Source organism: Salvia hispanica, chromosome 4 (genome assembly GCF_023119035.1).
Source record: "Salvia hispanica cultivar TCC Black 2014 chromosome 4, UniMelb_Shisp_WGS_1.0, whole genome shotgun sequence".
NCBI lineage: Eukaryota > Viridiplantae > Streptophyta > Magnoliopsida > Lamiales > Lamiaceae > Salvia > Salvia hispanica.
Genome location: NC_062968.1, coordinates 34,596,756 through 34,610,886, shown reverse-complemented (window position 1 = coordinate 34,610,886; position 14,131 = coordinate 34,596,756). Strand labels below are relative to the sequence as shown.

Sequence of the window (14,131 nt, the reverse complement as noted above, 5' to 3'; positions counted from 1 at the left end):
TTGGGCAAAGGAGAGACTTGTGGTCTGACTAAGAGAACTGAAAATTTTCCAGTATATGACAATTACACAATTACACGACTCATCACATGAAACATTACCACCACTATTAGTACTACAACGGAATCCTTCTTCACATCGACACACAAACTTTCCAAAATTGCCTATCAAAATTTTGCTAAACTACCAAGAACAAAAAAAAATACAACTACTAGTATAAAACAGCAGCCTTGCAATAAGCAGCTGATCGCCTCATTGTATTGACTCGGGATTTTAATGAATTCAAACCACAAACCTCACGCCAACAGGCGCGTCCCCGTTGTACATCTTCACTTCTTCCGGCTCGACGCACATTAATACCCCATTGTACATCTTCACTTCTTCCGATTCAACGCCTTTTAACCCTATTGCACATCTTCACTTTTTCCGATTCTTGCTTCTATTAACTTTCACAATCCTTCGACCTGACTTGTCACCTCCGGTGCTGCCCAATGAGAAGCTGCCTGATGCCTGGAACGAAGGACTCTGTAGAGGAACTTGATTTTGCTGGCTGCTGAACATGAACAGATTGTTTTGTGATGGAGCAGCCGATCCAAATGCAAAGGTAGGAGGGACAGGAGAAACAGATGCTTGACCAAATACAGGGGTAGGTGCAGATGATGGCACTGGATCCTCGGCCATGCTGTCTTCTGCATTCATCTGATCATTATTCCCAGGGGAGGCTGCAAAACCACCACCAAATACAGGCTGAGATGGGGAAGCAGATGCAGTAGTGAATGAGAAAATGGGGCCCGACGACGCAGCACCGGCTGGTGCAGCATTTGCAGAAGCAGAGAAGGAAAATCCCGATGACGGAGACGCAGAAGAGAATGGAGAACTAAATAATGGAGATTTTTGGCTTGGCCAACCGGAACCAAACACATTGGAAGCCACACCAGAAGTAGAGTTAGCTGTGGAGGAGGAAAATGAAGATTTCTCACCAAAACCGAGTACACCAGATGTGCCACTGCTGAAAGAGCTATTTGTATTAATTGTTGCAGAAGAAACTGAGGTGCCACCAAAACCAAATACTGATGTAGTGGGACCACTGCTTGAACAGACAGTTGTGGTGGGAGAAGATGAACTTAAACCAAAACTGAATGCACTAGGAGTTGCAGCACTGGAGCTAACAGCAGATCCTTCTGTAACAGCAGCCGGAGTTGCACCAAATTTGAATAAACTCGATGTTGGCCCACCAGCAGGGACAAGAGAGGTGGTGTCTGATGTGGAAGTCGAAGAACTAGAACTAAAACCAAAACTGATGCTTGGAGTGGGCACTGAACCAAGAGATGAGCCGACATTCATATTAAGTGCTGGAACTGATGCAGACGGAAAGGACATAGTTGATGTGCATTGCGAGATGGTACCGGCACCAAAAACTGGAGATTTAGTGGCACTAGCAAAGAGGGAACTCTGAAGACTGTTTCCAGTTGAATTACTGAAAGAAGAACCAAACTTGAAAATGCTACTCGAGCTGCCAGAACTTAGATTTGTGTCAATTTCCGCTCTCTGATCTGCTCTTTCTGAGATGCTAGCTGTTGGTGCTGCTGACACTATAGTTGGTGGATCTACGGAGGAACCAAATTTGAAAACAGGTCCACCTGAACTTGAAGATTTCACTGCCCCTCCAAAAATGCTGCCACTAGAGGGGACTGCTGTGCTGGTACTGCTGCCAGTGGGGAGAATGTTAGTAGTGCTGGTCGAAGAGGTCAACAAGGGAGCACTACCCGTGGATGTCTGACGCATATCACTAAAAGAAGCTGCAGGAAATGATACTGGAGAAGATCTTGAAACAGATGGCCCATTTAATGCAACAGAGGAACCATCACCACATTTTCCATTAGTATCAACCTCTTTTACAGGCTTCGTATGAAATCCTGTCTCTGAATTGCCAGTTTTGACTTGAGAGCCAACCAATGTTGAATTATTCGCAAAGCTGTACATGCATTAAAACATTAAAATCGTGAAAGTTTTAAAAAATAAAAACTCAACATCTGACATAAATCATACTACAAAACAACTAACCTGCTGGATCTTTCAGGAGATTTAGCACTTTTCGTAGATTCAGAAGGCAGTGAAGGAGAATTATCAGTAGCTTTAGAGCTGAAACTGAACAAATGAGAACTATTTGCTTCCTTAGGTTTATCAAATGCAGGAAGTGATGAAGAAACAATTTGAGATTGTGAAGCAGCTCTTTCTCCTTCTGATGCAGGGATGTCAATGACACTAGTCCCTTTTCCAAATGTGACTACACCAGAGGTAAGTTCGCTTGTACTCCTTGAAGTAAGAAAGCCCATAGAGGACTTATCTTTAGACTGGAAAGTGGTTTGGGATTCTCCAGCAGGTTTGGCATGCAAGTTCTCGAAAGGGCCTTTATTCTCAGATCTAGATGCAAGGCCATTGCAATCTACATCGGGAAGCTCCAAGGGGTCCTAGAAAATTCCACCACAATGATAACTTTAGCAAGATCCCACAATGGATACATAAGAGAGAACTATAAAATTAGCTATTTATTGCACCAATTGATATTTGGTGAAAAGATGTAAAAATCAGATAATATACAAGATGTGTACAGCAATTCAGCCATGAATAGAGCCTAAGGTTACAAACATCAGAAAATAGAATATACTGCACCAGCTTTCGTACTGTTAATAATGCGGACATTGACAAATACTCCCCCGGTCTGCAAATAGGAGTCTCATTTCTTTCCAGCACGAGTTTTAAGAAATGATAGGAAAAGTGGGTGGAATAAAGTTAGTGGTATATGAGTCCCACTTATATATATTAGTGTTAAATGAAATGTGAGTGGAATGAGTTAGTGGAATATGGGGCCCATTACCATTCATGGTAAAAATGAAGACTCATATTCGCAGGCGGACCGAACTGGAAAATCGGGACTCCTATTCGCAGACGGAGGGAGCATAACTCAAATATGGGCAATACAAATATACCTATATATACGACTATGCATCCATATAACTGAAAACAAACGGTGTGTACCTCTTCTGCACTCATCCTAAAAGCTCTCTTCTTTTGAGGTTGGGATGCCCCATTCTTCACAACAGAATCACCAGGTTCAAGGCCAGAAGTAGAAGTTTTCAAGGACACTGCAGCATCATTGTTAATAACAGAATTCCATCTGCCAGAAGAAATAAATGAAACATTAGGGCCATTCCCTTCTGCTTTCCCTTGCTTTAGGGGAGAAGACTCATGAACATCAGGCAATATGCCATTGGGGTCCCCAGACTTAAGATCATCCTGGACATTCAATGGCAACTTTGAAGAGCCTACATCCTCGAGACTACGCAGAGCCCGTCCGGAGAGCCTATTTGAGATCAACTTTGAAGGTGAGTTCTCCGGCATTGCCTCTAACTTTGACACTGGTAATTTTTCCTTTGGGCTGATCATTTCAAGTTGCTGCAATATTTTGGCAGCAACTTCTTTTGACTTTGAAGGAACATGAAAATAACTGGTACTTGAGACCCTCTCATTCTCATTTTCTCCACTATTTTTCAAGACCTTATTCCTTTCTTCCCCATTCATTTGAGGCTTCTGTATTACATGAGAGCCAACTCCCACTCCATGAGCAGTGTGACGAATACTAGATGTCAATGAGTTGGATTTCTGTCTGATTCTGCGCACAGAAACAACAGAGCCGATTTCATCATCCAATGCTGAACTTCTACGCTTTAAGGTCTGACAAGCAAAATAGGTACCATGAGAAGAGCTGAAGACATCATATCTTCGAAATTAGAAATAAGTCACAGCATTTACCCCCAGCCGAGAGTCAAAATTGCCATCATTCTCCAGTGGAGAAAGGGATGACGATGATGTTGATGGCCCAGCAAAACCACTACTGTTGATTCCACTTCCCTGAAATGAGTAGAACATGATTAAGGAATGAGCCTTAGAAAGTAAAAGTATTATTTTACAACAATGATAGTATAGGTGAACCTTCAGTGTGGAAGTTCGATGAACTCTGGAGTATGGGGTGCGAGGCATGGTGTAGATAGCCGACCTGCCTTGAGATCGTGGGGTTATAAAACCATTTTCTACAGCACTCATGCTGACAGAACTTCTCTTAGCGAGTGACACAATAGGTGTCCATGAGGGATTCAGTGTATCAGCATGAAACACTGTCCTCTCCTTACCAAGTTGATTGCGCATTCCCAGCAATGATGGAGAAACTTGTGAAGGCCTACTTCCCATGTAAGCCTTAGCAAGTTCAGCTGGAGAAGCAATATCACTCTCAACCACCTGGAGAGATTTTTATAGGTAATACTCAATTCATTAAGCTCTTCGAAACTGGGAGGACCATAATAAAAGTGTGCATGTGGGCATCACAGCGTATAACACAGTTTAACTTACTCTTGAATTGTTAACAGGAGTAAACATCACAGCCGAAGATCCAACCCCATCAATTCTGTTTTCTTCCAATGCACCACTTGCAAATTCTTTTTGCCTGCTCGAATCTAAAGCAGACACTACATTGATTCGGCTTACATCCCCAGGACACTCTTCTGCAGCTCGTGATTGCAAAAGTTCTGCCAGATGAGCAATCTCAGACCTGCACAAACCAACTTCAAAGTCAATGGGAAGTGATTAAGGTACTGACAGATTGAGCTGTTACAATGTACAACATTTGATGAAACACGCCTACTATTAATCAGATTATATAGCATCAATAGAAAAATAAAGTAACAAGTTAAACCACATGAAAGTTACTCTCTCCGTCAGCAAATAGGAGTACCGTTTCGCCATTTTGTTCCGTCCGCGAATAGGAGTCCCGGTTCATTATTTCTATAAATGGTAAGAGGCCCCACATTCCACCAACTTATTCCACTCGCATATCATTTAAAACTAATAATCTCCGTCCAGAAAAAATAGACAATGTTGTAAATGGCACGGGTTTTAATACATAATTGGTAAAGTAAGAGAGAGGGAGGGAAATGTGGTGGAAGTAGTGTTAGTGGATTGTGGGGTCCACATTTAGAATGATGTGTATGGTTAGTATTGGTGGTTTAAAACTTTCCGTTTTAGAATTGGTCTAATTTTGGTGGACGGCCCAAAATGGTAATACTTGACAATTTTTTGTGGACGGAGGGAGTATATACAAGTTGGAACCATATTCCACTACCTTTCTTCCACCTACTTTTCTTAACATTTCTTAAAACACGTGCCGGAAAGTAATGGGACTCCTATTCATGGATGGAGGGAGTATTAGTTTCACATTAGAATTATGAATTGATACGAGTATTCTATATTAAAGCACAAACAAAAAAATCATCAAATTTGTCAATGACAGCACTTAATATCAACGGTCAAAATTACTTCAACTAATGTCCAAGAAACAAAGTGGTGTCATAGTGTCACAAAATTAACAGTGAACAAAGATATATAAGTTTCAAATAAAGTACATAACCATAAGACCAAATGCCTGAAAGAAGAGAAGATCTCACGATTACTGATTTATGAAGAGTGAAAACAAGCATGCACGAGCATATTCTGAAAGAGTAGCTTGGCAGATAATACAATGAACTGTTACTAACTTACTGAAACAGAAAGATCTTGTGTCAAAACATTCAACTTGTGGAAGCAAAACCAGGGAATCCCTCCGAAAAACTTTACCTTGTGAATGTCTTTTGCTTCAACAAATGCTCAAGCTCAGTGATTCCATTGCTGCTAGAACTATTTATTGGCTGGATGCACTGCCCACTTCCTGGCTCTCGGTCACCTCTCTGACTCTTAACAAAGAAGCAAAAGTACCAATCAATTGTTGGACATTTTCAAAGACAATAGCATCAGATAGAATATACCACAACCACATTCACTCAAAATGGAAAATACTGTTGAATTTGACAAGGTGCCAGCCAATAGTATTATGTAAACACCTCACATTAGAGGCACATATATGATGTTAAAAAGATTAAATTTGAACCTATCAACAAAATTGTAGTGGTAATTTTCCAGAAGTTGAACAGAAATGTTTGTCAATTTGTGGAACTTTGTCAGCCTAGAGTTCTAAGAGAACAGTGTCCATTAACCTCATTACTAAGAGATCAATCTGCTAAAGAAGTAGACTCTTATTTGTGATTATTGCCGGACAAAACTGTTAATCTACTAGTACAATATAGAAAGATATCATCTTGCACCTGCAGATTTAACCAGAAAGAGCACACAAATCAATAAAAAGATGCAACCACCCTTAAGTTACAACATATATAACTAAGAATGTATGCAACTAAACTTTTTCTAAATGATTGAGTACATCCAATGCAGAGTGATGCCAAATTTCCTAATACGTTTATTCATAACAGAGTCACATAGTATAATTTCAATAATCATTTACCAACGAAGCCAAACATCTACGAAGCACAAAGTTAACTACATCAATAAAAAGTAGCCATCATATAATTGTTTCCATATGTTAAGAGAAATCTAATCTGTTAGGCATAAATGTACTTTAGTATTCGTCCCGGTCTACCTTATTAGCATTTAGCACTAAGACACCAACTAAAAGAAATAAAACACAATATCAAACTGTCCCTAAAAGTACACATAGTGGATTGACACATTACAATTGCTCATCTACAAAAGCTAAGAACTGCTTTAAACTCAAGAGAAATTAAACCTTTGTCCTAAAGTCACACCATTACTGCTCCCTGAATATTTTCAAGAACAGTTACAGGTTGAAACTTTTCTGTATCTAGGTATATATGGAGTAACACAGAAATAAAACCACATTAAAGTAGAACAAAGCTATCAACTTAAAGGAGTGACTCAAAACATATATTTGCACGAGACAAATCCAGGGAGAATAAAATTCAAGCAAAATCTTACATTAAGAGCAATCCCTTGATCCATGTCACTATCTTGGGTATTTGACTCTGCTAAACCATCTTGAGCTTCTGACTCTGTTAAACCATAAGACAAAGCATGTTAAGAAATAATTCAAAGAACTGGTCGACTAGTACATCAGAAAACAGATAGATTGTGAAATACCATAACTCCAATTTATATGAACAACCAAAATCCCGTTCCCAATACCATAATTCCAATTAATATGAACAACAAATATCATGTTAGCTATTGCAATAGGAAACTGTGAGCTAGCACAGTAAACTGTAAATACAAAAATTGGACATTACAGTAGAGAAACAACTACAATGAAATCCGTAAATGAACTCGACAGAGGACCATAAAGGCACACAATCTTGTGAGAATGCGACTCTATAATCTATGTACAGCTTTACACATTATGTTAGCGCACAAACAAGAAGGAAACGACAAAAAGCACAAGCTGGAGGCTGGTTCAAAGAATATATCTTCAGTACATTAATTAATCATTATGCGAAAACAAAATAAACAGGCTTAAACACACAAAATAACCCGACCAATAGGCCAGTTTACAGCATTTGATACAAAAACAAATACACAATTCGATGCCAAGTTTGAAACATTTTCCGGAATTTGATGTCCAAATGATATGAACAACCAATATATACTTTAAGGATATGAGTAAACTGAAAGAACATAAAACAAGTAGCACAAAATCGACAAATTTGACCAATGAAACCTAAAAAGGACAGCAATTAAAGATTCTGAGAAACCAAAATGAGCAAATTACCTGGTGGCTGACGAAGGGGAAGAGGAGGCGGAGGGAGGCGTCTACGCAAGATAGAACCGAAGAAGCGGTCCGCACCATATGATATGAGCTTAGAGGCGGGCTCTACGACCAGCTTTGTCAACCAGCTGCTGCTATCGTTGCTATTAGTGCTGTTACCACGAAGGGCGGTGGGAGGGCGGTCGTACGGCGTCGCCTGTCGGCGAAAAGGCTTCTTCCGGAACTTTCCTCCGGCTCCTCCACCGCCGTAAGAAGATGTGTTGGCATTAACCGTTGCTCCGCCTTCTTCCGCCGTTGACATTCTCGTCCGATTTTGAAATTTAGCGTTCGGAGAGAAGAGGGGGCCGAAAGCTAGGGTTTTATTTCGGGGATGAACACAGAAAACGATGCTCGGTAAAATAAAAAAAATAAAGAAAAACCAAAAAAAATATAATGGGATGTACTCCTAACTTAGTTTTCGCTGTCCCATTTTCCTCCAATAAATAATCAAATTTCAAATGAGAATATTCTATACACAATATCATTAAAAAAACATGAGTCATTTAAATTTATAACTATTTTAGAGTAGGAAGCCAAATATAATCGCCTAATGAATCTCACGAATAATAATAATATTATAGCAGTATACTCTCAATTGTTTAAAACTATTGTTCAAATACTATAGTCTAATCAATCCAAATATAATCGCCTAATGAATCTTACGAATAATAATACTATAATAGTATACTTTTTCAATTATTTAAAACTCTTATTCCAATATTATTATAATCTTAATCCATCATATATTCTATATCATGTTATTTTCTATATCTCATTCACTTCTCTCTTCAAATCAATTACACAGACACTAATTTCTTAACAGAGTCTCCGAGATAATGTCTTCATTGAGCACAAATTCAGACCTTATTACCACAAATTCAGACCCTTGCCCAATCATTCCTGCAGTCTTCGTAAATGAAAATTGTTATTCCCGTTGTCCACCAATAAATGTCTCATTTTTTTTATTACATTCCACTCACATTTCACTATAAAACTAATATTAGTATATAAAAGTATGACTCATCTTCCATTAACATTTTTCAATCACTTTCTACTACATTTCTTAAAATTTGTATCAAGTCAGACTTGGTTTTGTATTGGTGGACAATGGGAATATCTCGATTGGAGCAGGAAGGTAATTTTCGTAACTCCGTTTGGGTTACTTTCTCTCGTGTCTCCAAATAAATGATCTAAAGTAGTACTACTATTTACTAATGATGAATAGGGAGTACTTAATCTATGCATTTTCCCAATTAAATTGTACTCCCTTAGTCTATCATTACTCGTCACTAGTTTCTTTTTTTGTCCATCCGTCAATACTTGTCACATTTATTTTTTATTGCTTTAAGTAATATACCTTGCATTCCACTAACTTATTTCTCTCGTTTTTTATTGTAAAGACCCGCATTTCATAAACTTTTTATCCAACGTTGTCAGACCTATATTTCAGGAAACTTTTTAACCAGTTTTTGTACAATTCTTAGAATTTGTGCTAAGAGAAAGTGTGACTAAGTAGTATGAGTACTTATTTGTAGTAGTCTTTCCCAGCGAATCAGAATCCTTGGTAAGTGCAATCACTATGGATAGGTCTTGACCCATTTAATTGACCACGTTTAAGTGCATGTATATCAATGTCACTAAGAGCGTCCACTATAGAAGAGCCATGGCTCGTGGCTCTCCCGTGACCCGGCTGTGGCTCCCTATAGTGGCATTCATGGGCGGACGTGGCGGGGGGGTTGCCCACGAGAGCGCCACTCGCGTGGCTCGGCCGCGGCTCTTGGGCAGGAGCCGCGGCTCTCCTTATTTTCATTTTTTTTAAAATTCTATAAGTATACAAATTTTTTACCCCATTCCTACACAAATTCTATAAATATACCCATTTTTAATTAAAATATACACAAAATGAAAAAAATAAATTATTTGGTGGCTTAGGCATGTCCACCATAGTGTAAAACATGGGCATTGATGGCCCGGCCACGATTTTATGGCTTGGCCACGTTTTGTGGCTTGGCCCTGCCAACTATGGTGGATACTCTAATGGTAGGCGCAATCTACATCTAATTGATCAGTATGTAGTTAAATTAAAAAAAATCTTTCTCCTATAAGTGATCTTTCAAATTAGGTTTGGACCATTATGTGTACAAGTATAAAATACTACTCATTCTTATGGACACGGTGTTGAACACAAAGCATATTTTTATTACATTACTATTTTTCAATTATTTGATATAAACATACCAATGAACATGCAAGCACACTTATCAAGTAAATAAATCCACAAACTATAGATTACAGTGACATAAAGTTATAGTTTTGATCTCGTAAAGTTAAAGTTGTAAATCAATATTTGTGTACTAAACGTAAATATAGTACTTCCATAATTTATAAAAACAGTAACATATTGAATTAAAATATAAACTTTTGTCATTAATACTAGTACAGTACTATATATATCATGTAATTCATGTCCAACCTTACCTTGTTCACCTTGTTCTTGAGAACATGTAGCAGTTTTCGAAAATTCAAAGTTCAAATGTTCATTTTTAAGACTGTCTAGTTTTTTTGTGTTTCCCTTAAGCTTCTTCAACCGTATCCCATGAAAAAATATCAATGTAATAATTTTGCTATGAAATGTAAATTTTTGTTAGTTGTTTGATGATCTCTCGTGTTGTATGTTTCATGTAATGTATACATATATATAATATAGAGAGAGAGAGAGATACATTGACAAAATGTTGGCAAAAAAGCCCGTGTAGAAGTACCAACCAAACATCTCATAATGATAGTGTGCCCTTCTGCAGAAGAAAACTTTGAAGCTTGCCTATCATCTTCATGCACTTAGCAAATTACAGTGTAGTACAAGATAGAGACAAATGTTCAAATCCTTGAAAAAAGTTACAACATATGCCAGGAAACCCAATTTGTCTCGTCCAGAGAGGAAAAAGATGATATGATAATGAAATAAATAAAGGACAAAAAAAAGTCTCTATGTAAGTTTTAGTGCTTCTCTAAAATTTAGGCTGAAGCTGTTCTCAAGGCCTCGTTTAACACCACCGCCAATCGGATGCCCCTTTTGCATCATCGTCACAAACTCGTTGTAGTCAATACGACCATCCTGAAAAGGAGACGCAACACCAGTTCAGACCATGATGGCTTCCAAGTTGAATACATTTATAGTATATGATACTGAAATGAATAATCAAAAGTGTGGACTCACATTGTCTTGATCGACTTCTTGGATCATTTCTTCAAGGCTGGTGTCGTCTAGGCCAAACTCTAGACAAGCTTGTTGAAGCTCGTCGTGGGTGATGTAGCCACTCCCGTCTTTATCAAAATACTGGAATGCAGCAAATAGGTGATCCTGCTTCTCGATCTTGTTTAGATGCAACGTTGCAGCTATGAACTCCCCATAATCGATTGTCCCACTGTTGTCAACATCAGCCTGTAGATTTGGAGACTCAAATCAGAAATTCAGTTCAAGAAACAAACGATCGAAGAAATCATTTGTTAGGATGATATCTTAAATACAGAAAATCTAGTACTACTATATAATATAACAAGAAAAGAGGTATCTGGTGATTCAGATAATTACTGCTTGCATTAGATCGTAAATCTCGGACTCCTTTAGGTTGGCACCAACTCTGTTCAGTCCAGCTTTGAGCTCTTCGAAAGTTATTTGACCGCTATTATCTGTGTCTATCATCTTGAACAACTCTTTTAGCCCAGCGATTTCGTCTTCAGACATGGACTCTGCAATCACCTGCACAAAAATATGTAATTTTCTGTCAAAGAGAGATGAAGAAGCAGGAAAAGTTTGACCTATAAATTGTAAGGATCCACATTAATAGATCCAGTATAGAGATTGAAAACCGAGGGACTTACTCTAAGGGCCATTTTCTTGAGCCTGTTCATTGCAGAAAATTGTTTCAAGCGACTTAGAACTGCAGAGTCGAGAGGCTTGTCAGGCGCCACACCATCCTCTTGTACCCAAGGGTGGCCTGACAAATATTTTAAGAATTGTATGAGCAGAGCAGTAAATAAACTCGGGAAAGGCAAATATCCAAAAAATTATATTATGCCTAGGTGCAAATGGTTATGGAATAATAAATATAACAAAATTGATAGATTGTCATAAGAATGACAATAGAACTAATCTGAACTTCTTAGATTTCCTTAAATTTGTTAAGTATTTATGCAAAATGAGTTTACTCAATTTTACCATAAAGTGTTTTATTCTAGCTATCACATCTCTATCTCTATGCCTGTCATTTATATGGTAAGCCCATAAATTTCAATACAAATATCATCGAAAGCAATATATATGGCACTTAATTCAAGAATCTGTCAGGCATGTCATGCAAAAAAATTTAACTTCATAAATTCCATGATAAATACTTACAGAGGACTTCATGGGCAGTTAAACGCCGTTTGGGATCTCGGATGAGCATTCTCCTAACTAAATCTTTTGCATCATCAGAGATACTCGGCCAAGGTTCCGATGTGAAGTCAAGATCGCCATGCAGGACTTGCTCAAATATACCTTGCTCATTTTCTGACATCATGGAAAATGAAAAATTAAAACCTTTGGAGGAACAGTGAGGCGTAGTTCAATATTAATGAAGAGTTTTGACGGTTGTACCAGCCCAAAACGGAGGGACTCCACTGAGCAAAATGTAAACGATCACTCCAGCACTCCAAACGTCAGCTTCAGGACCATAATGCTTTCTAAGAACTTCGGGTGCAACGTAATATGGACTGCCTACCACATCGTGAAACTTCTCTCCTGAAAACATATAACCGCCACCTCCTCAGTTCACCAAACAGAAGGTAACAAAGCTAAATTTTACACAGGGTAGAACCCGAATTCCTTCTGAAGTTCATACAGTTTCTTGTAAAAAATCCACAAAGAAAATAAATTTATAATGTACTATAATAATTATGCCATGAAAAACATAGATATATATGTTACAAAATAGAAGTACAATTTAAGATTTACCTATTCATGTATAGAAATTTCCACAGACCCGGGTTTTACATGTAGCATAAAGCATGGAGCAAATACTAACTTCTCATCACTAAAGATTCACACACACACACAGACTTAATATGGATTTGCTTCGGACAGAATTATAAAAATTTAAACTTCATAAATTACTTAAATACACTACCTGGCTTGAAAAACATAGATAATCCAAAATCAATTGTTTTAAGAAGTGAATCCTCCTTCTGATCAACAAGAAGGAAATTCTCCGGCTTAAGGTCACGATGCATCACACCCAAGGAATGGCAAGCTTCCACCACACCAACAATCGTCCTTGTAAGATCAGCTGCCTTCCTTTCGGAATAATGCCCACGCTGTATTATCCTATCAAAAAGCTCACCCCCCGCACACAACTCCATGACAACATGAACCGCAACAGCATCCTCGTATGCCCCCTTGATGGATATAACATTCGGGTGCCCAGCCAGATGGTGCATTATCTGAATCTCCCTTCTAACATCCTCGACATCCTCATCAGTCAGCAACTTCCTCTTAGCAATAGACTTGCAAGCATACTGAGTCCCCGTAGCCTTCTCCACGCAGAGGAACGTCGTCCCAAACTGCCCCTGCCCTAATTTCTTCCCCATTGTGAAAAACTCCTTCAAATTCCCAGTTTTCCTCTGTAAAACAGAGTCTGTCCTAAGCCCTGCACTAGTATTCCTCTTCATAGGTTTCTTAGCATTCGCCGCCTTCTCATCCTGCTTCGGCTTCGGCTCTGGCTTTGGCATCGTCACTTGCTCCGGTGGCGTGCTTTGAACCGGCACAGGCGATTCCGGCTCCACTTGAGCCTCGCTCTTGACACTCCCCCCATTGACAGAAGGGTCATTACTCCCCGGGGCCGGGGTCCGCCACATCGCGGCGGACACGGATTGGATAAAATTATTTTTCACTATGCCCGGTCCAACACAAGTGTTCCCCATCTCTCCAACTACAAATCTACCAATTCACTTGCTCAAATTTCAGCGTTACAACTTCAAATGATATATGCCAAAGTGAAACTCAAGATCTGCCTGAAGATCAAAAGTACTGACTTTCAGAGAATTCCTATTTCCACTCCAAATTGCCAAATTACCATAATCAAAATTAAGCTAGCTACAACAACAACAAGAAGACGCACTGAATAATTAAAGCAATATATCAATTATCAAAGCAAGTAAACAAGCGATTCAACGGCCACAGATCTCGAATACGAACATCAAACCTCGGAAAAAGTCAAAAGGAAAAGCCGAAAGTCTCTTTCTTCAAAAGGGTTTACAAAGTGAGCATGGCTCTTTCTTCAACAGCAACTCACTGCAAAATCAAGGGTCAAACTAGGGAAAAAGTTGGGACCTTGATGAATCCGATGTTTCATTTCATCAGTCCTCCACTAAGATTAGATTATGAGAATTGTA

At 38.7% G+C, this 14,131-nt stretch overlaps 2 protein-coding genes across 3 annotated transcripts; both read right to left on the bottom strand.

Moving 5' to 3' along the window:
• LOC125220124 (nuclear pore complex protein NUP1) lies at positions 1-8,045 on the bottom strand. 2 transcript variants are annotated; one of them, XM_048122261.1, is made up of 9 exons: positions 7,664-8,045; positions 6,877-6,950; positions 5,665-5,780; positions 4,405-4,603; positions 3,991-4,293; positions 3,811-3,909; positions 3,037-3,732; positions 2,062-2,468; positions 1-1,972 (listed from the first exon to the last, which is right to left on the bottom strand). In XM_048122261.1, exons 1-9 carry the CDS (start codon positions 7,959-7,961, stop codon positions 415-417), a joined length of 3,750 nt encoding a protein of 1,249 aa, XP_047978218.1. In that variant the 5' UTR covers positions 7,962-8,045; the 3' UTR covers positions 1-414. The 2 variants fall into 2 exon arrangements, with proteins under 2 accessions (XP_047978218.1, XP_047978219.1); XM_048122262.1 differs by having other exon boundaries at positions 5,665-5,774.
• Positions 8,046-10,495: 2,450 nt separating this feature from the next.
• Positions 10,496-14,131, bottom strand: LOC125221684 (calcium-dependent protein kinase 1-like). Its single transcript, XM_048123888.1, has 8 exons — positions 13,942-14,131; positions 12,868-13,750; positions 12,339-12,482; positions 12,099-12,251; positions 11,582-11,697; positions 11,292-11,459; positions 10,917-11,141; positions 10,496-10,814 (listed from the first exon to the last, which is right to left on the bottom strand). Exons 2-8 carry the CDS (start codon positions 13,658-13,660, stop codon positions 10,686-10,688), a joined length of 1,728 nt encoding a protein of 575 aa, XP_047979845.1. The 5' UTR covers positions 13,661-13,750; positions 13,942-14,131; the 3' UTR covers positions 10,496-10,685.